General features: G+C 40.8%; 2 protein-coding genes across 3 annotated transcripts in view; both read right to left on the reverse strand.

Moving 5' to 3' along the window:
• Window positions 1-16992, reverse strand: part of Adk (adenosine kinase) — a 411200-nt gene that overhangs the window by 96878 nt on the left and 297330 nt on the right. For both annotated transcript variants that reach the window (XM_042690120.1, XM_042690121.1), the window contains exon 8: window positions 812-847. In XM_042690120.1, coding sequence (XP_042546054.1) covers window positions 812-847 — 36 coding nt within the window. The remainder of the gene's footprint in view (window positions 1-811; window positions 848-16992) is intronic.
• On the reverse strand, window positions 12641-15639 carry LOC122116479 (allograft inflammatory factor 1-like). The gene has a single exon (XM_042690122.1). The coding sequence runs from the start codon at window positions 15564-15566 to the stop codon at window positions 15114-15116; it is 453 nt and encodes a 150-aa protein (XP_042546056.1). The 5' UTR covers window positions 15567-15639; the 3' UTR covers window positions 12641-15113.

A 16992-nucleotide genomic window follows, 5' to 3' on the forward strand; every position in this document is an offset into this window, starting at 1 on the left:
CAATTAACCCAGGTTCATATTGGAGTCAGTGTTTTCTAACAATTAATTGAAGGATGGATATTGCACAGATAAAAACATAGTCTTGACTATTATCTTAATTTGGCCAACAACCACTTCATGGAATTTTGAGTCTTGAGAGCATAATTCTTCTGTTAGGAAAACAGAATCAAAGCCTGGAAATTAAAGCTAATAATCAATATTTTGTTTCATAAAATTTATATATATTTTATGTTATCTAAAAGAAAAGAGAGAGCCAGAGGTAGAGATAGAAAAATAAGGATTCTAGTGGTAAGTTCATATAAGCAGGATTTAAATTAATCAGTTCCTAACAACTGTTAAGTACAACCTTTAGGAAGTTAATTTGCATAATGATAATCTACATGTGATAGGGTTGAAATTATTTAAGCGACATTATATCTCACTATTTAGTCTTGCTCCACCACTGCTTTAGCAGTGAATCCTTGTGAAATGTAATGCAGCTAATGAGGTAGCTTTTTAACTGAACAAACTGACAGGCCCCATATCTGCAGAGGCAGCTTGAAACCGTGCCCAACCTCTTGGCTTCCCAAGAGGCTTTTCAAAATTCAATAAATAACATCTGTAGGCGATGTTGGGTGCAGACCTAGCAGAGTGCGTCATAACACTGTGCTGGCAGAACAAAGAAACCATGACGACTGCCAAGTTTCCATGGCAACTGCTGCGAGGCTCTGAGAGTATAATAGCACATCAATCACTGTCCAAAAGAACTTCATTATCAGCTAGAAAAAAAACCTTTAGGATCTGTTTAGTGTGCAATTGTGGGTTAACTCACCTCAAAGCCTTGCTCTCTAGCAAAAGCGTCAGCTTCCTGGAAAAAAAAGAACAGTTAATTATAAAGTGCTAGGTAATGAAGAAATAATCCATTTTGAAACTCATTCAAACAATCTTCTTCTTACACAATTATCTCAATATAACCACATAGTTCAATTTTTATTCTTACACAAAAAAGATTTCCTTTTTCTCTTGGCATAATAAAAAAGAAGGCAGCATAATGTCAACACACTTCACAAGTTACAATAAAGAAGATGTAGTACATGTTTTTACTGTAGCTGCCACAGAGAGTTCAGGTGTACTGACCTCAGCAAAGAAAGACAATCATTTGAAACCTAAAGGAACATACTAGTGGATATATTTCTAATTAAAACAATACCTCTCAGAAAGTTCTTCTGTTGAGGAGAAAGAGGATTCCTAATAGATGTACAGACAAAGAAAAAAATCACCATTTTACAATTACCATGAAGATATTTGTATATTTAAGGATCAGCAACGGTTGGTAAATTTATTGGGTAAAAAGATGGGTCCTTCTTTTAGAGTGTACAGATTATAGACTGGTCACAGGGAGCAAAGTATAACTTTATAATGGAAGGATCAAGCTGTCATCACTTTAGCTCAGCAATCGATCCTATCATCTATCATCAGTAATAGTGGGATCACCACATACCTGTGCCTTCAGTTATGATGCAGTATGAGGTTCACAATATTGCCTATAAAGTATTCTGACCAAAACTGTTTAACACAAATTCATGGAAACTACAGCACAATAACCTATAGTCACCAAGAAAGAGAGGAAAGGGAACAAGTTAAAGGATCTAGTAAGGAAGGAAATGGACAAATATAAGGTTGGATATCTATAGCGTAACTAGTTTAGTCTCTTTAACAAGTCACTGTCAATGATGAAGTGGAGGAGAGGAAAGTGAGTAAGAGCAATGCATGAACCTTGACAGGATTGTATTTTAGAAAATACAAAATGGGGGAGGGAGGGGGAGAGAAAGAAAAATAGAGAACAGAAATTTGGAGGCTAGAAAATATTAGGAATGGGCTGGGAAGGTGGCTCAGTGGTAGAGCGCTTGCCTTGCATGCATGAGGCCCTGGGTTCGATTCCTCAGCACCACATAAGCAAAAAGAAAAAAGCCAGAAGTGGCGCTGTGGCTTAAGTGGTAGAGCGCTAGCCTTGAGCTGAAGAGCTGAGGGACAGTGCTCAGGCCCAGAGTTCAGGCCCCACAACCAGACCCCCCAAAAATAAAAAAAAAGTAAAAAAGAAAATATTAGGAATTACTAGTTTAATAAAAAATGCCCTTCGTTTTTATAGATGTATCCTCAAATAATTAGGGATAAAATGTTATAGAATAAGTAATTCACTTTATGATACTGCATAAAAAATACAAGTGATGTAAAACTGGCAAAATATTAATACGTTTTTATATATATCCCAACCGATTGAAAATTTTCATAATGAATCATCAAAAAAACCCAAAATCCACCCTTGAAATTTCTTTTTTTTTTTTTTTTTGGGGGGGGGGGGGTCCGGTCGTGGGGCCTGAGTGCTGTCCCTCAGCTCTTTAGCTCAAGCAAGGCTAGCACTCTACCACTTGAGCCACAGTGCCACTTCGGCGTTTTTTTTTTCTTTTTTTCTTATGTAGTGCTGAGGAATTGAACCCAGGGCCTCATGCATGCAAGGCAAACACTCTACCACTGAGCCACCTTCCCAGCCCCTGAAATTTCTTTTATATGTAAGATGACAGGGTAATAAAAGCTGAACATTAAAAAAATGGTTAAAACTGAAATACACAAAGTTCTTCTAGATTTTAAATAAATATCTGAAGAACACAGCCGAATTAACAGTATATAACCTAATGCATTGTTGCAGGCAGGCTATCAAATGAAAAAAACACAACTGTGTAACCAAATCTTTTCCTTTGACTCTTTGGTTTGTACATTTTAATTTTGGTATAGATATAAAATGGAGGCAATATTACTTTTCAATTCTACTTCCCTCTTGAAAGTGAAAAAAAATTGCAGACAACTGTCAAGAGCCTCTACATCTTAACTCACATTCTTCCAAAATTATCTTTGCCAAGAGATATTAATAGTAGGATGGGATTTGAGCCGAGTAGTGAGAAGATCCAACTCAACTAAGCGACTGCTGCACCAAACCATGTAAGGCAGAAAGTAGTCAGTGTCTCCAGCACTGATTTGGTTACTACCTACACATTGAAGAAAAACACTAAGAAAAAAATATGTATGTACTTATGATCCCATATTCTAATAATAACAGGTAGACTTAAGAACCACTTTGAGGACTTGAAAAGATCAGAATGCATAATTATAGCTGAATGCTGAAGTAACACAATGTGGTAAGCTGAGAGTGTAACTTTTAAGGCCACTCATTGGAGAAACACTGGCTGACCATGTAGGCAGAAGTTGATGTACACAAAAAGGAAAAAAAAATCCATTATGATCTTGGTGATTGTCTCAAAAAACATGAAACTCTAGAAGATTTAATTACAACAAAACTTTGGTCATTACATAGTTAATAATGTTTACTGATTGGGATATCAAGGCAAAGGATACGGTTCAACAGATGTAAATGTAGTATTTTCCAAGCTGTCACAATTGCCTAAATTAATTCCTATATGAATAAGGCAATTGAAAAACTCTATTAGAACTACTTCTTAAAATGAAACTATTATTGGAGCTATGAAAAAAACATGAAGAGTCAGTAGAACTAAGACATAAAAGTTTAAAAATCCACATACAGTAGATTGAGAAAAAAAAAAAGAGGGTACTGTTTGGAGCACACCTAGGGTTTCACAATTGTGAGGAAAGTACCCTACCATTGAACAAAAAACACATGCATATGTATATACATGTATGTGTGTGTGTGTGTGTGTTAGCCTGTGTGTTAGTACTGAGGTTTGAACTCAGCATTGTGCTTGTTTGACTTCTAGTTCAGCTTTTTGCTAATTATTTGGGATACAAAAGTTTCTGGACTTCTCTGCCTGGGCTGGCTTTGAATGGTGACCTATTGGATCTTTTTTTTTTTTTTGTCGGTCGTGGGGCTTGAACTCTGGGCCTGGGCGCTGTCCCTCAGCTCTTCAGCTCAAGGCGAGCGCTCTACCACTTGAGCTACAGCGCCACTTCCGGTTTTCTGGTGGTTTATTGGAGATAGGAGTCTCACAGTCTCTCCTGCCCGGGCTGGCTTTGAACCGCGATTCTCAGATCTCAGCCTCCTGAGTAGCTAGGATTACAGGCGTGAGCCACCAGCGCCCGGCTTGACCTACTGGATCTTAGACTCCTAATAAGTAGGTAAGATTACAGGAGGGAGCCACTAGCATATGGGCTCACATGCTTGTTTGTTTTAATGCCAGTTTTACTTGTATAAGTAATTATAATATGGCATGGTACAGAAATAATCACAAGATACATATATAGATGCCAAATCATTATTATAAGAGGAAATTGGATCCTAGGATATTTTTGTGTCTATAAACAATTCCTTGAACCAACACAATTGTTGCTGAGGAAGGATATATTTAAGAAAAAGCAACTCAATTTTCTGTCTTGGTGCTCCCTCATACATGTTTGTTGAGCTGTGCCTTATCACTGGGAAAGCTAAGCTCTTGTTCTGTGGCTTAAAATGATCTTATCTTCTAACTTCCTCCCACCTACCTTCCTTTGATCTTGGGCTGGTGCCCCAAGTCACACCATTAGAGAAGGGAGCTGGCTCACATCACTGCAGACTGTTGCTAACCTCTGATCTGAATGTGTTTATAGATACAATGATGGAACATTTATTTTTCCCTTTCAGCAAAACAAACAAAACAATGCAGGGGAACAGTTTGACCCAGTAAGAATTTTAAGCATTATCTTACTTCTCAGATTAACTGTGTGAACAGACAGAAATAAGGGAAGAAAGAATATGAGTATGGTGGGCAGAAGAGCAAGAGAGGCTCCAAATATCAAGGGTAATTCCAAGTAAAATGATCACACTAAATTGAAAAGGACTTTTTAGTGTGCCATGGAAGAAGTGAGAAAAGAAAACAAGCAAGTCCCCATCTGTGCTGCCCCAGGGCGCCTCGTACTGAGTTTCACAAATCTAATGAAGCAGTCAGGTTAAAATCCAACCACAGAGTAGATGTGACATGTGGAGAACAGCTAGAGTAGAATAGAGAAGCAGGGCAGTTCCGAATGCAGGTGATTATCCATGTGATAATCATTATATTTACAGGCTTTCCATTTTAGATCTGACACCAAAAATCACAAAGGAGGAGGAATTAAGGAAACAAACAACCGACACAGAGGCTTTCCTGCTTCCCAAGAGAGTAGAACACTTTCATTCATGCATGACAAGCAACAAAAGCAAAACTAAACAGGCCAGGAAAGAGCATTTCTGAGAAGGCTGCATTTCACATTAACACTTCTTTCCATTTTGATGACTTTCACTATTATTCAATTTCCCAGACAGGACTCATTGCAAGAATCAGGTCCCATTGTTGCTTATGCTATAATACAGTATCATTTTTGGTTTACAATGAATGATACTCACATAATATGTCTTTTTCCAACAACAGAGTCATTTTCTCTTCCTGGAGTTGAGTGTGTGAATAAAATGACATATAATTAAAGTCTTAGACTCTCATCTATACCAGCCACTTAGGATTTGCAGTAGGCTTGCTGCCTCACCATCCAGGCTAAAAGAGTACTGATGAAACAATCAGCAAATATGGGTTTTGAATTGAGGTTAAAAAAAGGTTGAAATCCATGGTTAATGAAAACTCTGGAATCCTTACATTAAGAGCTATTTAAAGGGATTAGTAGTTGCTATTAAAAATCACAATCCTCAGATTATACAGGAAAGGAAATTCAAGGATATGCTTGTAGGCATGAAAGACAACTATTTCCTTTATAATCAATTGAGGAAAAAATTATTTCTTTTATTGTGTTTGATAATATCCAAGTTCTTATTTATAAAGTGGAATTACTACAATCAATATTAAACCAAAGTCACAAATTGTTCATGCTCTAATTTTATTGCCAAGAATTTGTAAGTAGTTATATACAAGTCACTTTCTGTAAAATGACCTTATATTGTCAGACTTTATCAAATTCATTTTTTAATTATAGTTTTTTGAGATTATCTAGGATTTTCTACATGGTTGATTGTGTACACTGTCTATGAAGATAATTTTCCATCTTCTAATAACCATTCCCCAAAGATATTTTGCAAAGTGAATGCCTTTAAAGACAAAGATTTACTTTTTTGCTACAGGGTGATAGATGAGTATGACCACTATCATCACTGTGACAGCCATGGCTCCTAACCGTGCCTTCCACTTCTGCTCTGCACTTCAAGAACCCAGTTTAGAACTATTATCTGTCTGCTCATGATTCCACCTTGCTTTTGGATTCCAGACACAAAGGGGCCCAGTTATAGGTTAAAAATGAATATATTGAAACAAAAGGGAGGAGAGGTCCAAATCAGAATCAGGGAAAAATAAACTCAAGGCTGTCAGAAGCAGCGCACCTACCCAAATCATACTACTTTGTTGCTCCAATACAAGTAGGAAAGAGAAGACTTTAAAGAGTATGGTGGTATGGTTCTCACTGGTGGGTGTTTCTTACAATCCTTACTCAAGTCCAGAGCACTGGAAAAAGCCAAGGAAAGATGGAACCAAAAGACCACTTTTAACTTACTTTATTTACCTCTAATTTGACAAAATTTTAACCCTGAAATATACTTTAGAATAACAACATAGCCCAGAGGCGTATCTCTGGTACACAGCAGTTTCAGACCATAAAATGACATTAAAGGGCTAGGTGTGCTGGTGCATGCTTGTAATCTAGCTACAGGAACAGAGATGGGAAGTGATTCGAGGTCAGCCTGGGCAAAAGTTAGCAAAACCTATCTTAAAAAGAAACTTGAATATGGTGGTTCATCCCTAACAAGGCAGTGGGTGAAGGTACAGGACTTCCACCCAAGGCTGGACCATGTAAAGTTGAGACCTTACCCAAAAATATGTTCAAAAAAGGGCTGGAAGTGTAACCAACTGGTATAGTGTTTGCCTAGCATGTACAAAGCTGAGTTCAAACCTGAGTATCGGGCTGGGAAGGTGGCTCAGTGGTAGAGCACTTGCCTTGCATGCCTGAGGCCCTGAGTTTGATTCCTCAGCACCACATAAGCAAAAAGAAAAAAAACCGGAAGTGGCGCTGTGGCTCAAGTGGTAGAGCGCTAGCCTTGAGCTGAAGAGCTGAGGGACAGCGCCCAAGCCCAGAGTTCAGGCCCCACGACCAGACCCAAAAAATAAAAAAATAAAAAAAAGAACAAACCTAAATATCAACAACAACAACAACAACAAAAGATATTAAGCTGGGCTGGGAAGGTAGCTCAGTGGTAAAGCGCTTGCCTTGCATGCATGAGGCCCTGGGTTCGATTCCTCAGCACCACATAAACAGAAAAAGCCAGAAGTGGTGCTGTGGCTCAAGCGGTAGAGCGCTCTCCTTGAGCTGAAGAGCTGAGGAACAGCGCCCAGGCCCAGAGTTCAGGTCCATGACTGGCCAAAAAAAAAAAAAGATATTAAGCAGGGCTGGGAAGGTGGCTCAGTGGTAGAGTGCTTGCTTCCCATGCATGAAGCCCTGGGTTTGATTCCTCAGCACCACATAAGCAGAAAAAGCTGGAAGTGGCACTGTGGCTCAAGTGGTAGAGCACTAGCCTTGAGCGGAAGAGCTGAGGGATAGTACCCAGGCCCAGAGTTTAGGCCCCACAACCGACAGAAAGGAAAGGAAAGAAAGGAAAGGAAAGCCGGGCGCCAGTGGCTTACACCCTGTAATCCTAGCTATTCAGGAGGCTGAGATCTGAGGATCACGATTCAAAGCCAACCTTTTGGAAAGGCTGTGAGACTCTTATCTCCAATAAACCACTAGAAAACCAGAAGTGGCCCAGTGGTAGATTGCTCACTTTGGGCTGAAGAGTGCAGGGACAGTGCCCAGGCCCAGATTTCACGCCCCATGACCAACAACAACAAAAAAAGAATATGTCTATATAATTAATGAAATGAGGTGTATTGGTCAGGAGGCAGTAATAATAAAATAGAAAGCTTATTTACTATATTATACTGAGTAAATCATGTATTTATCAGTCTTAATTGATAAATTTGGGATTAACAATACCTATATTTCATTAGATTGTTAGGAAAAAAATAAACTGTAAAGTCATTATGTAAGTCCTTGGCAAGAGCTCAATGCAGTTTAAAGTTCTGGAGTATATTCAGTGATTTTTCCTACTCATTTTTAGCATTGAGGGTTTCAATTTTCTATGTCATTTGTTATTCTATGGCAATGATTGTCTCACTGAGACTGTCTCACTGAGTCCTGGGGCTTGAACTCAGGGCCTGAGCACTGTCCCTGAGCTTCTTTTGCTCAAGGCTAGCACTCTACCACTTGAGCCTCAAAGCTCCACTTCCTGCCTTTTCTGTTTACGTGGTACTGAGGAATCTAACCCAGGGCTTCATGCATGCAAGGCAAGCACTCTATCACTGAGCCACCTTCCCAGCCCAAAGGTATGTTATTTTGTGCACATGTCTGCATCTGAATTCTTTTATGTAAGATTGGAGATTAGTATCTTTATTTAATAAATGTGACATACAGGTAATATATTAAAGACATATCATAATTAGTAGAAGCTTTTGCCAATTCAAAAATAACCCAAAACAGAATGCAAACAATGGATGGATCTTATTTATTTCTTTTTGTCAGTTGTGGAGCTTGAATTCTGGGCCTGAGTATATCCCTGAGCTCTTTAGCTCAAGGCAAGCACTTTACCACTTGAGCTACAACGCCACTTTCAGATTTCTGGTGGTTAATTGGAGATTTCTGGTGGTTAATTGGAGTCTCACAGATGGGGCTGGGAAGGTGGCTCAGTGGTAGAGTACTTGTCTTGCATGCAAGAGGCCCTGAGTTCGATTCCTCAGCACCACATAAGCAGAAAAAACTGGAAGTGGCGCTGTGGCTCAAGTGGTACAGTGCTAGCCTTGAGCTGAAGAGCTGAGGGACAGCGCCCAAGCCCAGAGTTCAGGCCCCATGACGGATAAAACAAAAAACATTATTTAACTACAGTTGTCCACATATCAACAATACACTGGGACTTGAAAGTAATAGAACATGGAGGTCATTATAATATTCTGGCATTTCTATTGTAATGAGCATTATAAAATGATTAGAATATTAGCTAAGATGTTAACAACCATTTTGATTTTTGTATATACGATTACAAACTGGTTTCCAGCATAGCCAACTCAAGAAACTGTTTTCATTAACCTCAGCCTTTATTCTTGGCTATTAATAGTATGACAATCTCTTTTGGTTAGGAAAGAAGAGCTTCTGTAGATTCTAACACTTAGAATATTTATTTTAAGAAATAAATACTAATTTCCATCTATTCTTTCAGAGATATGACTTTAAATACTCTTCAAATTTCTTTGTTCCTTCAATTATTCTTCACATCCTCGGTAAATATTGGTCCTCCTTCAGGTCTGTGATCAGTTTCCTCCACTTTCTCCCTATTTCAGCCTTTTGATTTGGATTTTGTCCACTCTAAGGGATAATTTCATAGTGTAAAGTAAGATTTCATTGATGTTTTAGGATTCAAATTTTTCTTAAGACAAGCATTCTACCAGTTGGGCTACATCCCTAACTCTCCTTTCTATTTTTCTACTGCATCTCTGCTTTCTTATTCTCTCTCCTATTTCTGTTGCTTAACTTCTTCCTATGGTTCCAAGAATTTGCTAAATTCTGAAGTCTTTCTAGTGAGCTGTCTTCTAATATTTTCTCTTTACTTTTGGAAAGGGGTGAAGTTCCCTTATTACTCACATTTAATATCAGGAACACAAATCCTGCCTCACTTCCTGAGTCATTTTGATTCTTTCTTTTTGCATCTGGTAAATACCAAATTCTGCCAAGTCTATTTTACAAGCATACATGGGATCATGTTTCTCATCTAATTTGCCTCAAAACTAGGTTAAATACTCTTACATTTATAATCAAAAAAAGTCTATTAACCAGTCTCTAGTACCAGTTTCACCCAGTCTCAGTGTATACTTGGATATGACCATTGGTTTTACTGTCTTAAATATCAAGTATGATTTGCCTCAGCTTAAAAAGCTACCTACTATTTCCTGACAAAAGTCCCAGTTCCATAGTCTGACTTTCAAAGGACCTCCACACTGTGCCCCTACTTTTCTTTCTAGCCTGATCTTTTACTCTTCTCTTATACACATATCAGGTGCCAATCAAACTAGAATATTTGCTATTCTCTGAACATGCCCCAGGCTTTTTTGCCTTCATGCTACCTTGCACATGTAGGCCCTAAATGAATTAGAATACCTTCAACAACACTTGTCAAAATCCTACCCATCCCTCCAGGGTTAGTTCAGCCATCTTTCTCATAATAGAAAGCCTTCTTGAATTGTTCATGGCTTTGCCTTTCTCTGCCTCCATTAAGTGGCTTCCTGTGTTGCACAAGAATTTTGCTCAAATTGAAAAAGATTGTCTTATTAGCAATTATGGAAACAATTATTTGTATAGATAGTTTATCTACCCTACTGGAGAAATTGTTAGTGTAGAAAGTTTTTCACTTTGTATATTCAAAATGTCTTACTATGCATAAAGAGATAATTAATTCCAGTCCATTTACCAAATGATCAAGACAACCTCCTCAAATACTTCTAAATTACACTGATGTTACCTTGATTTCTTGCAGCTTGTACTTTATTTTTGGGATCAGAGCTGAGTGACTTTAGTATTCTGTAGATTCATATATTATGCTATTACTTATGTTGCCTTGTGGTTCACTTCTAATCTGTTTTCTCCTCTAATTTATCAGCATAAGAATAAAGCTTCCTACTATACTTCCTAGAATTTTACTTCACACATAGTACAAATTATACAAAAAGTATGTTAGAATTTAACCTGATTAATTCAATAGAATCAATAAACAATATCTTTAACTGATATGCATTGAAGTTTATAGGGTTTGTCAAAAATCCCTCCAGGGTTAGACCTGGTTAGATTTGGCTAAAACCTTGGGAATTTCTGGTTTGATGTGTTGTGAGAATATTTATATAATTCTTTTTTTACCATACCTATAGTCCTGGTCTGAATTATGAAGTTTATCTAATTTATAAGTATCATAAAGATAATCAGGTAATAGATTTCCCTGGAAGAATTTTGTGTGTGTGTGTGTGTCAGTCGGGGGCTTGAACTCTGGGCCTGAGCACGGTCCCTCTGCTCTTCAGCTCAAGGCTAGTGCTCTACCACTTGAGCTACAGCGCCACTTCTGGTTTTCTGGTGGTTTATTGGAGATAAGAGTTTCACGGACTTTCCTGCCTGGGCTGGCTTTGCACTGTGATCCTCAGATCTCAGCCTCCTGAGTAGCTAGGATTACAGGCGTGAGCCACCAGCGCCTGGCTGGAAGAATGTTTTGTTCTGAATTTGTATTATCACACACACACACACACACACACACACACACACACACACACACACACACACATTTATTTATTTATTTTTTTATATTTTTGGTCAGTTGTGAGGCTTGAACTCTGGGCCTGAGCGCTGTCCCTCAGCTCTTCAGCTCAAGGCAAGCATTCTACCCCTTGTGCTACAGCACAACTTCCAGTTTTCTGGTGATTTTTATTGGAGATAAGAGTTTCATGGACTTTCCTGCCCAGGCTGACTTTGAACTGCAATTCTCAGATCTCAGCCTCCTGAGTAGCTAGCGCCCGGCTTATCATCATATATTAAAAGATATATGCAGTTTAAACATTACTGTAGATATTGAATATCAATACTACAGTTTAGCAATCACTACAACCACCCCAGAAATAACTAAACAAACTATAAAACAACTGTTCATAAACACAAATAATAGAGATAAATGTTCTGACTTATATCAACAAATATAATTTTATGGCAAGCTACTATTTTACTTTGCAGACATATAATACTAATAAGAAAATTTACAGGTGGCACAGCAGTAGAGTGCTTGCATTGCATGCATGAGGCCCCGGGTTCGATTCCTCAGCAACACATAAGCAGAAAAAGCCGGAAGTGGCGCTGTGGCTCCAGTGGTAGAGTGCTAGCCTTGAGCTAAAGAGCTGAGAGACAGAGCCCAGGCCCAGAGTTCAGGCCCCATGACTGGCAAAAAAAAAAAAAGGAAATTTACATTATGTGGGATAGAAATATAAGTGTAAATGAGCTTCTAACCAGGAACAACTTGCTAAGAAATACTTCTTAGGCTTTAAAATGAGCTTTTCCTCATCTAATAAAGAAATGCTAGCCGGGCGCTGGTGGCTCACGCCTGTCATCCCAGCTACTCAGGAGGCTGAGATCTGAGGATCGAGGTTCAAAGCCAGCCTGGGCAGGAGAGACCGTGCGACTCCTATCTCCAATAAACCACCAGAAAACCGGAAGTGGCGCTGTAGCTCAAGTGGTAGAGCGCTCGCCTTGAGCTGAAGAGCTGAGGGACAGCGCCCAGGCCCAGAGTTCAGGCCCCACGACCGACCCAAAAAAAAAAAAAAAAAAAAAAATTTAAAAAATAAATCTTGTTCTGAAAGGAATCATGAGTTACATTTCTAATTAGCATGCCCTTTGCCTCACAAAATAGAGAAAATTTATCCCTTCCTTCTCCCAACCCCACCCCACTCCCTTGAGGTATTGGAATTTGAAATCAGGGTCATATACTTGCTAGGCAGGTACTCTACCACTTCAGTCATTTTCATCCCTGAAAAATGAATTCTTTTTTTTTTTTTTTTTTTTTTTTGATTGGTAAGCTTCATCTGGTTTATTTCAATCTGTATCCATGACATCCTACCCCACACACATGCACACACATACACACACAACTTCATTCAACTGAATTACTCTTTCCTTTTGTGTCTTAGGGACAAAGCCATACCTGGCAGTCCCTGTGTTGCAAGTTACGACAGTTAGATTTGGTCTTTTTCAGAAACAATACATGTCCCTAACACTGAACCCTTGGCCAAAGAAGAGTCCCAGAGCCAAAAGCCGCAGCTAGAAATAACATGCAGACCCACTTCCAGGGGGTCTAGACTCTCTCCCCCTTTCCCCCAAAACTGTTAAGTTCTACATTTCAGTGATGGGGCTTGTGCCCCCATCCCCTGCAACAGGCCTTTCCCAGAGGCTGGAGAAACCCATCTCCTTCCTATGGAGCACACTGAAATAAGCCCGGCTGGTGCGGTCTCCTTAGTGAAGCAGACACAGCTCATATCATCCTCAGAAGTCCCAGCCCATCCAGAGAGGGGAGGCGGGGCTGGAACAGGCAATGGCTAATCTGGTATCCGAGGAAAAGACAGACAAGCTAGTGGGAAGCAGGGAGGTTTTGATGTTTACAGGAAGGAATGATTTTCCTGGGTTTAAATTGCAACTAGATCTGTACATTTGAAGCAGCTCCTAAGGCTGAAGGTCAGCCAGTCACAGCCAAACAATCTCACTCCCAAACTGGTTGAGACCAGAGGATTAACTTGAGCCAGCCATGTCCTCACACCCTGCCCACTTCATCCCCCCAAGCAGCTGTGGGACAGCACACTGTGCCTTTGATGACTGAGACTCTCAGGAGCTTCCAGTCCCCAGTCCTCTCCAACTTAAGGTTCTGAAAAGACAGCCTGAAGATTCCTGCCCAGTGTGGGGCCAAGCCAGACCTCCCAGTACTGTAGAGCCATCACCCCTACTTCCCAACAATTCATTTGTCTGGGGAATCTGACTTGTGCCACTAGACTTGAATCCCATGAATCTGTCTGGCTTATGGCAGGCACTTAATACATTTCAATGAGTGAGCACCTCTGAGTCCTGAGTCCACATCAGGGTAAAGGACTCTTGAGGTTCCTGCTCAGCCCAGATGTGGGCAAGTTGGACACCTTCCCGTATGAGCTCTGAGAAGCTGGTCTCCATCAAGGCTTTCGCTTCAGAAGCTACAGAGAAGGCACATTACAGAGGCACGGACCTAACGTTGTCTCGGGAGCACTGGGAAAGTGAGTCCATGCCCAGGGCCTTCAGAGTACAGGATCCCTTCCCGGGAGACTGCCCCTCCGGTTCTCACCACTGATTTAATTAAGGCAGGGGAGAGATGAGGTGCAGGTGGGGTATCTGACCACGTGGCTCCAGTCCTGGGTCTTCCATCTCCACATTAACCACCTGACCCTGGAAGGCCCTGCCTGGATCCCTCCAGACCAACACAGCGGAAACAGAAAGCCTGGCCTAGCCAACTTCCAGCGCAGAGCTCCTAAATCCTGTGAGGCTGGAAGAAAGGACACAGATGACCTCCATCCAACCTCTAAGTCAAGCTTTTGAGCAACAGGGGAAAGGAGAGATGAGAAAACACCGTGGACACATCACAGTCAGGACAAAGTGGGAGGACTTAAAGCTTGTAAGAGGTTCTCAATAAATATCTGTGGACTGTGAGGATGAATGAGTAAATGCATGGAAGGTAGGAGTAGGGTAGGAAGGCAAATAGAAGCAGCAGACTGCGATCGGAAAGGCAGCCTACTGCTCAGGGCCCAGCTGCCCCAGGGAGCTCATCGTGCCAAGAACGTCGGATTCATTCTCTCATCCTAGTCCCGCCTCTGCCTCAGAGGTCCTTCAGGGTCCTGGCAAGTGACAGCAGCTACACGGTTCCCCTGAGCTGCCTTTAAAGGTGTGACCACAAGGCCACAGAGTGCCTTGTGAAAGGGCTCCAGTGTTCAACCACCTTTCCTCCCCCTCCTTCTGTCATGTCCCTGAGCCTGAGCAGAGGCGAAGCACAACGGGGCATCTGTTGGGACGGTAGGGCACTGAGTGCCCGCATCCTGGGTAGAGAGAAATGCCGAAAGCCTGGAACTGTCCAAGGACACCCTGCAACCTTCCTACTCCAGTCTTCTGAGTGGGAGCCGGGGTCCTTGCCAAGGCCAAGCTGCAGCCTGAACTTGGCTTCAGAGGCCTTCTAGAAAGATGGACAGGACAGTCTCATAGCATGGGAATATACTTCCAACCCCGCTACCCTGGTTGATTTTTGGTTTGCTGTCAGTCCTTCTGCATAGGGAAAGGCGAGAGAAGAGGCAGGGAGAAATGAGGAAGGGGTCCCAAGGCTGTGTCCCAGCCCAGACCCTTCCCCCCCTTTAAGGCAGATAAGTTGTGCTTTACAAAGAGTTGAATCAAACAAACACACAACAACCAAACAAGACCAATCAAGAAGGGCAGTGAGGAGCGAGGGCAGGAATGAGAGGCGGAGCGGTGCCCACAGGTCCTCACGGCAGGCTGGCAATGTCTCTCTCTGGCGGTGGCCCTACTGGCTTAGGGCTGTTCTCATTGGCTTTTCCTTCGAACATCATGACTAGTTTCAGGACAGCTGACCTTTTGCCCAGCATCATATTCACAAAGTCTCTGTAGGAGATGGTGTCGCTGACCCCACCTGTCACTTCTGAAATCATCTTCTTCATCTCCAGGTGAGTCTTCGGGACCCCCAGCTTCTCCATCATCCTCTTTAAAGACATCAGGTCAATCTCGCCTTCGTTGTTCAGATCAAACTCCATGTACTTCTCTTTGAAGGCAGCGAGCTTTTCTGGTAGGTTCTCTTCATCGCTGTACTTCTGGTCACAGAGGAACTCCCGGTTGATCTCCGCCAGCCTCCGCTCCTGCTGGGCCTTGAGCAAACCAAACGCCTTCCCTCCTTGGAACCTGTTGCTGACGGCGACCGACATGGTGCGCGCCGGGCTCCCGCCGCTCGGGGCTTCGCGGCCAGCGCCGGGGAAAAGCTGCGCCGACCGCCGGCTCCGAGCGCGCGCGCGGCGTGTCGAAAAATGAATTCTTGATTAGCCATAGAAGGTTAGAGATGGTTGAGAAGTGGGGAACCTTTTTCTGCCAAAGGCCATTTGGCATGATATTAATGTTTATGTTGCTATGGAAAGGCTCCTAGCTTTATGGAATTTCATGTTCCATCTACCATTGTTGCCTTGACAGGATCAGACCAAATAATTTCAAGGGCCTTTTATAATCTGCAGTCTGTCATTTCCAATGGACCCATGATGGTCTCATCATTCTAGTAGATCTAAGAATTAATGCATAATTGGGTTAGCATTAGCAGAGTTGAAGGAAAGAATATGGATTTAGGGCAACGATGCCATCTCCACTTGAAACAGCCATTCAAACTTATCCAATCAGACAACTATTAACATTGGCTTTGTTACTGTAGATATTTACCTTTATTCTCTCCTAATCAATGGGTGATGGTAACCTGTATTTCTTACTTAGAAAGGGCAACAAAGAGAGTCTCAAGAAAGCTATGATATATTCTTGAGAAGAAAATTATAAATCATGTATGTCAACAGTCTCAATATTAATTCTTACCAAGACTTTTGGAAGCACGTTAAATCACAGAGTGTGTCATTTGCCGTGTCTGAAAATGACCAGCAAAAAATGGAGTAATTTTGTGTGCAATGTGGGAGGAAATATGTAATCCCATTATTCCTCAAGCAAAATATATAAATCTAAATTATAAGACTTGGTAACAGATTCAGAACAGGTGTTTATTTGATGAATATCTAGGGTCTCCATGTTACCACTGTGAAAATGCAAGATTTTATTTAGTGATGGATAGGCATGATAGATACATGTAATCTCTCTTGGGTGTGACAAATTGGGTAGACTTTTTATTTTCTGCTTTAGGAATAAGAAAAGGTTAACAATAACTACATTCTATCTGCCTTAAGAATTTTAATAACACATGAACACATTAGATATCATTTATTTGTACACTAAGAGCCAGGTTCCAGTAGCTCATGCCTATAATTCTAGCTACTCAGAAGACTGAGATCTGGAAGATTAAGGTTTGAAACCAGCCTGGGCAGAAAAGTCTGTTAGACTCCACCTCTAAAATAACCAGTAAAACCAGACTGCTTGTATAAAAGGTCTAAATGGTAGAGTACCAGATATAAGCAAGCAAGAGCAAAAGCATGAGACCCTGAGTTCATATCCTCGTATGAAAAAACAAACAAGCATACATATGTATTATATATATAAAATATGTACACATCATATATATATCTATATATATAAGCAAAGACAAATAGAATCAAGATGAAAATAAAATTCAAGTCAGGATATAGTATGTCCAGTTGAAATTAAAGA

Source organism: Dipodomys spectabilis, unplaced genomic scaffold (genome assembly GCF_019054845.1).
Source record: "Dipodomys spectabilis isolate Male_0828 unplaced genomic scaffold, ASM1905484v1 ptg000136l, whole genome shotgun sequence".
Classification (NCBI taxonomy): Eukaryota; Metazoa; Chordata; class Mammalia; order Rodentia; family Heteromyidae; genus Dipodomys; species Dipodomys spectabilis.

Excerpts from the sequence above, each read along its gene's own strand:
- LOC122116479 (XM_042690122.1), bottom strand. The coding sequence starts at position 15,566 with ATGTCGGTCGCCGTCAGCAACAGGTTCCAAGGAGGGAAGGCGTTTGGT.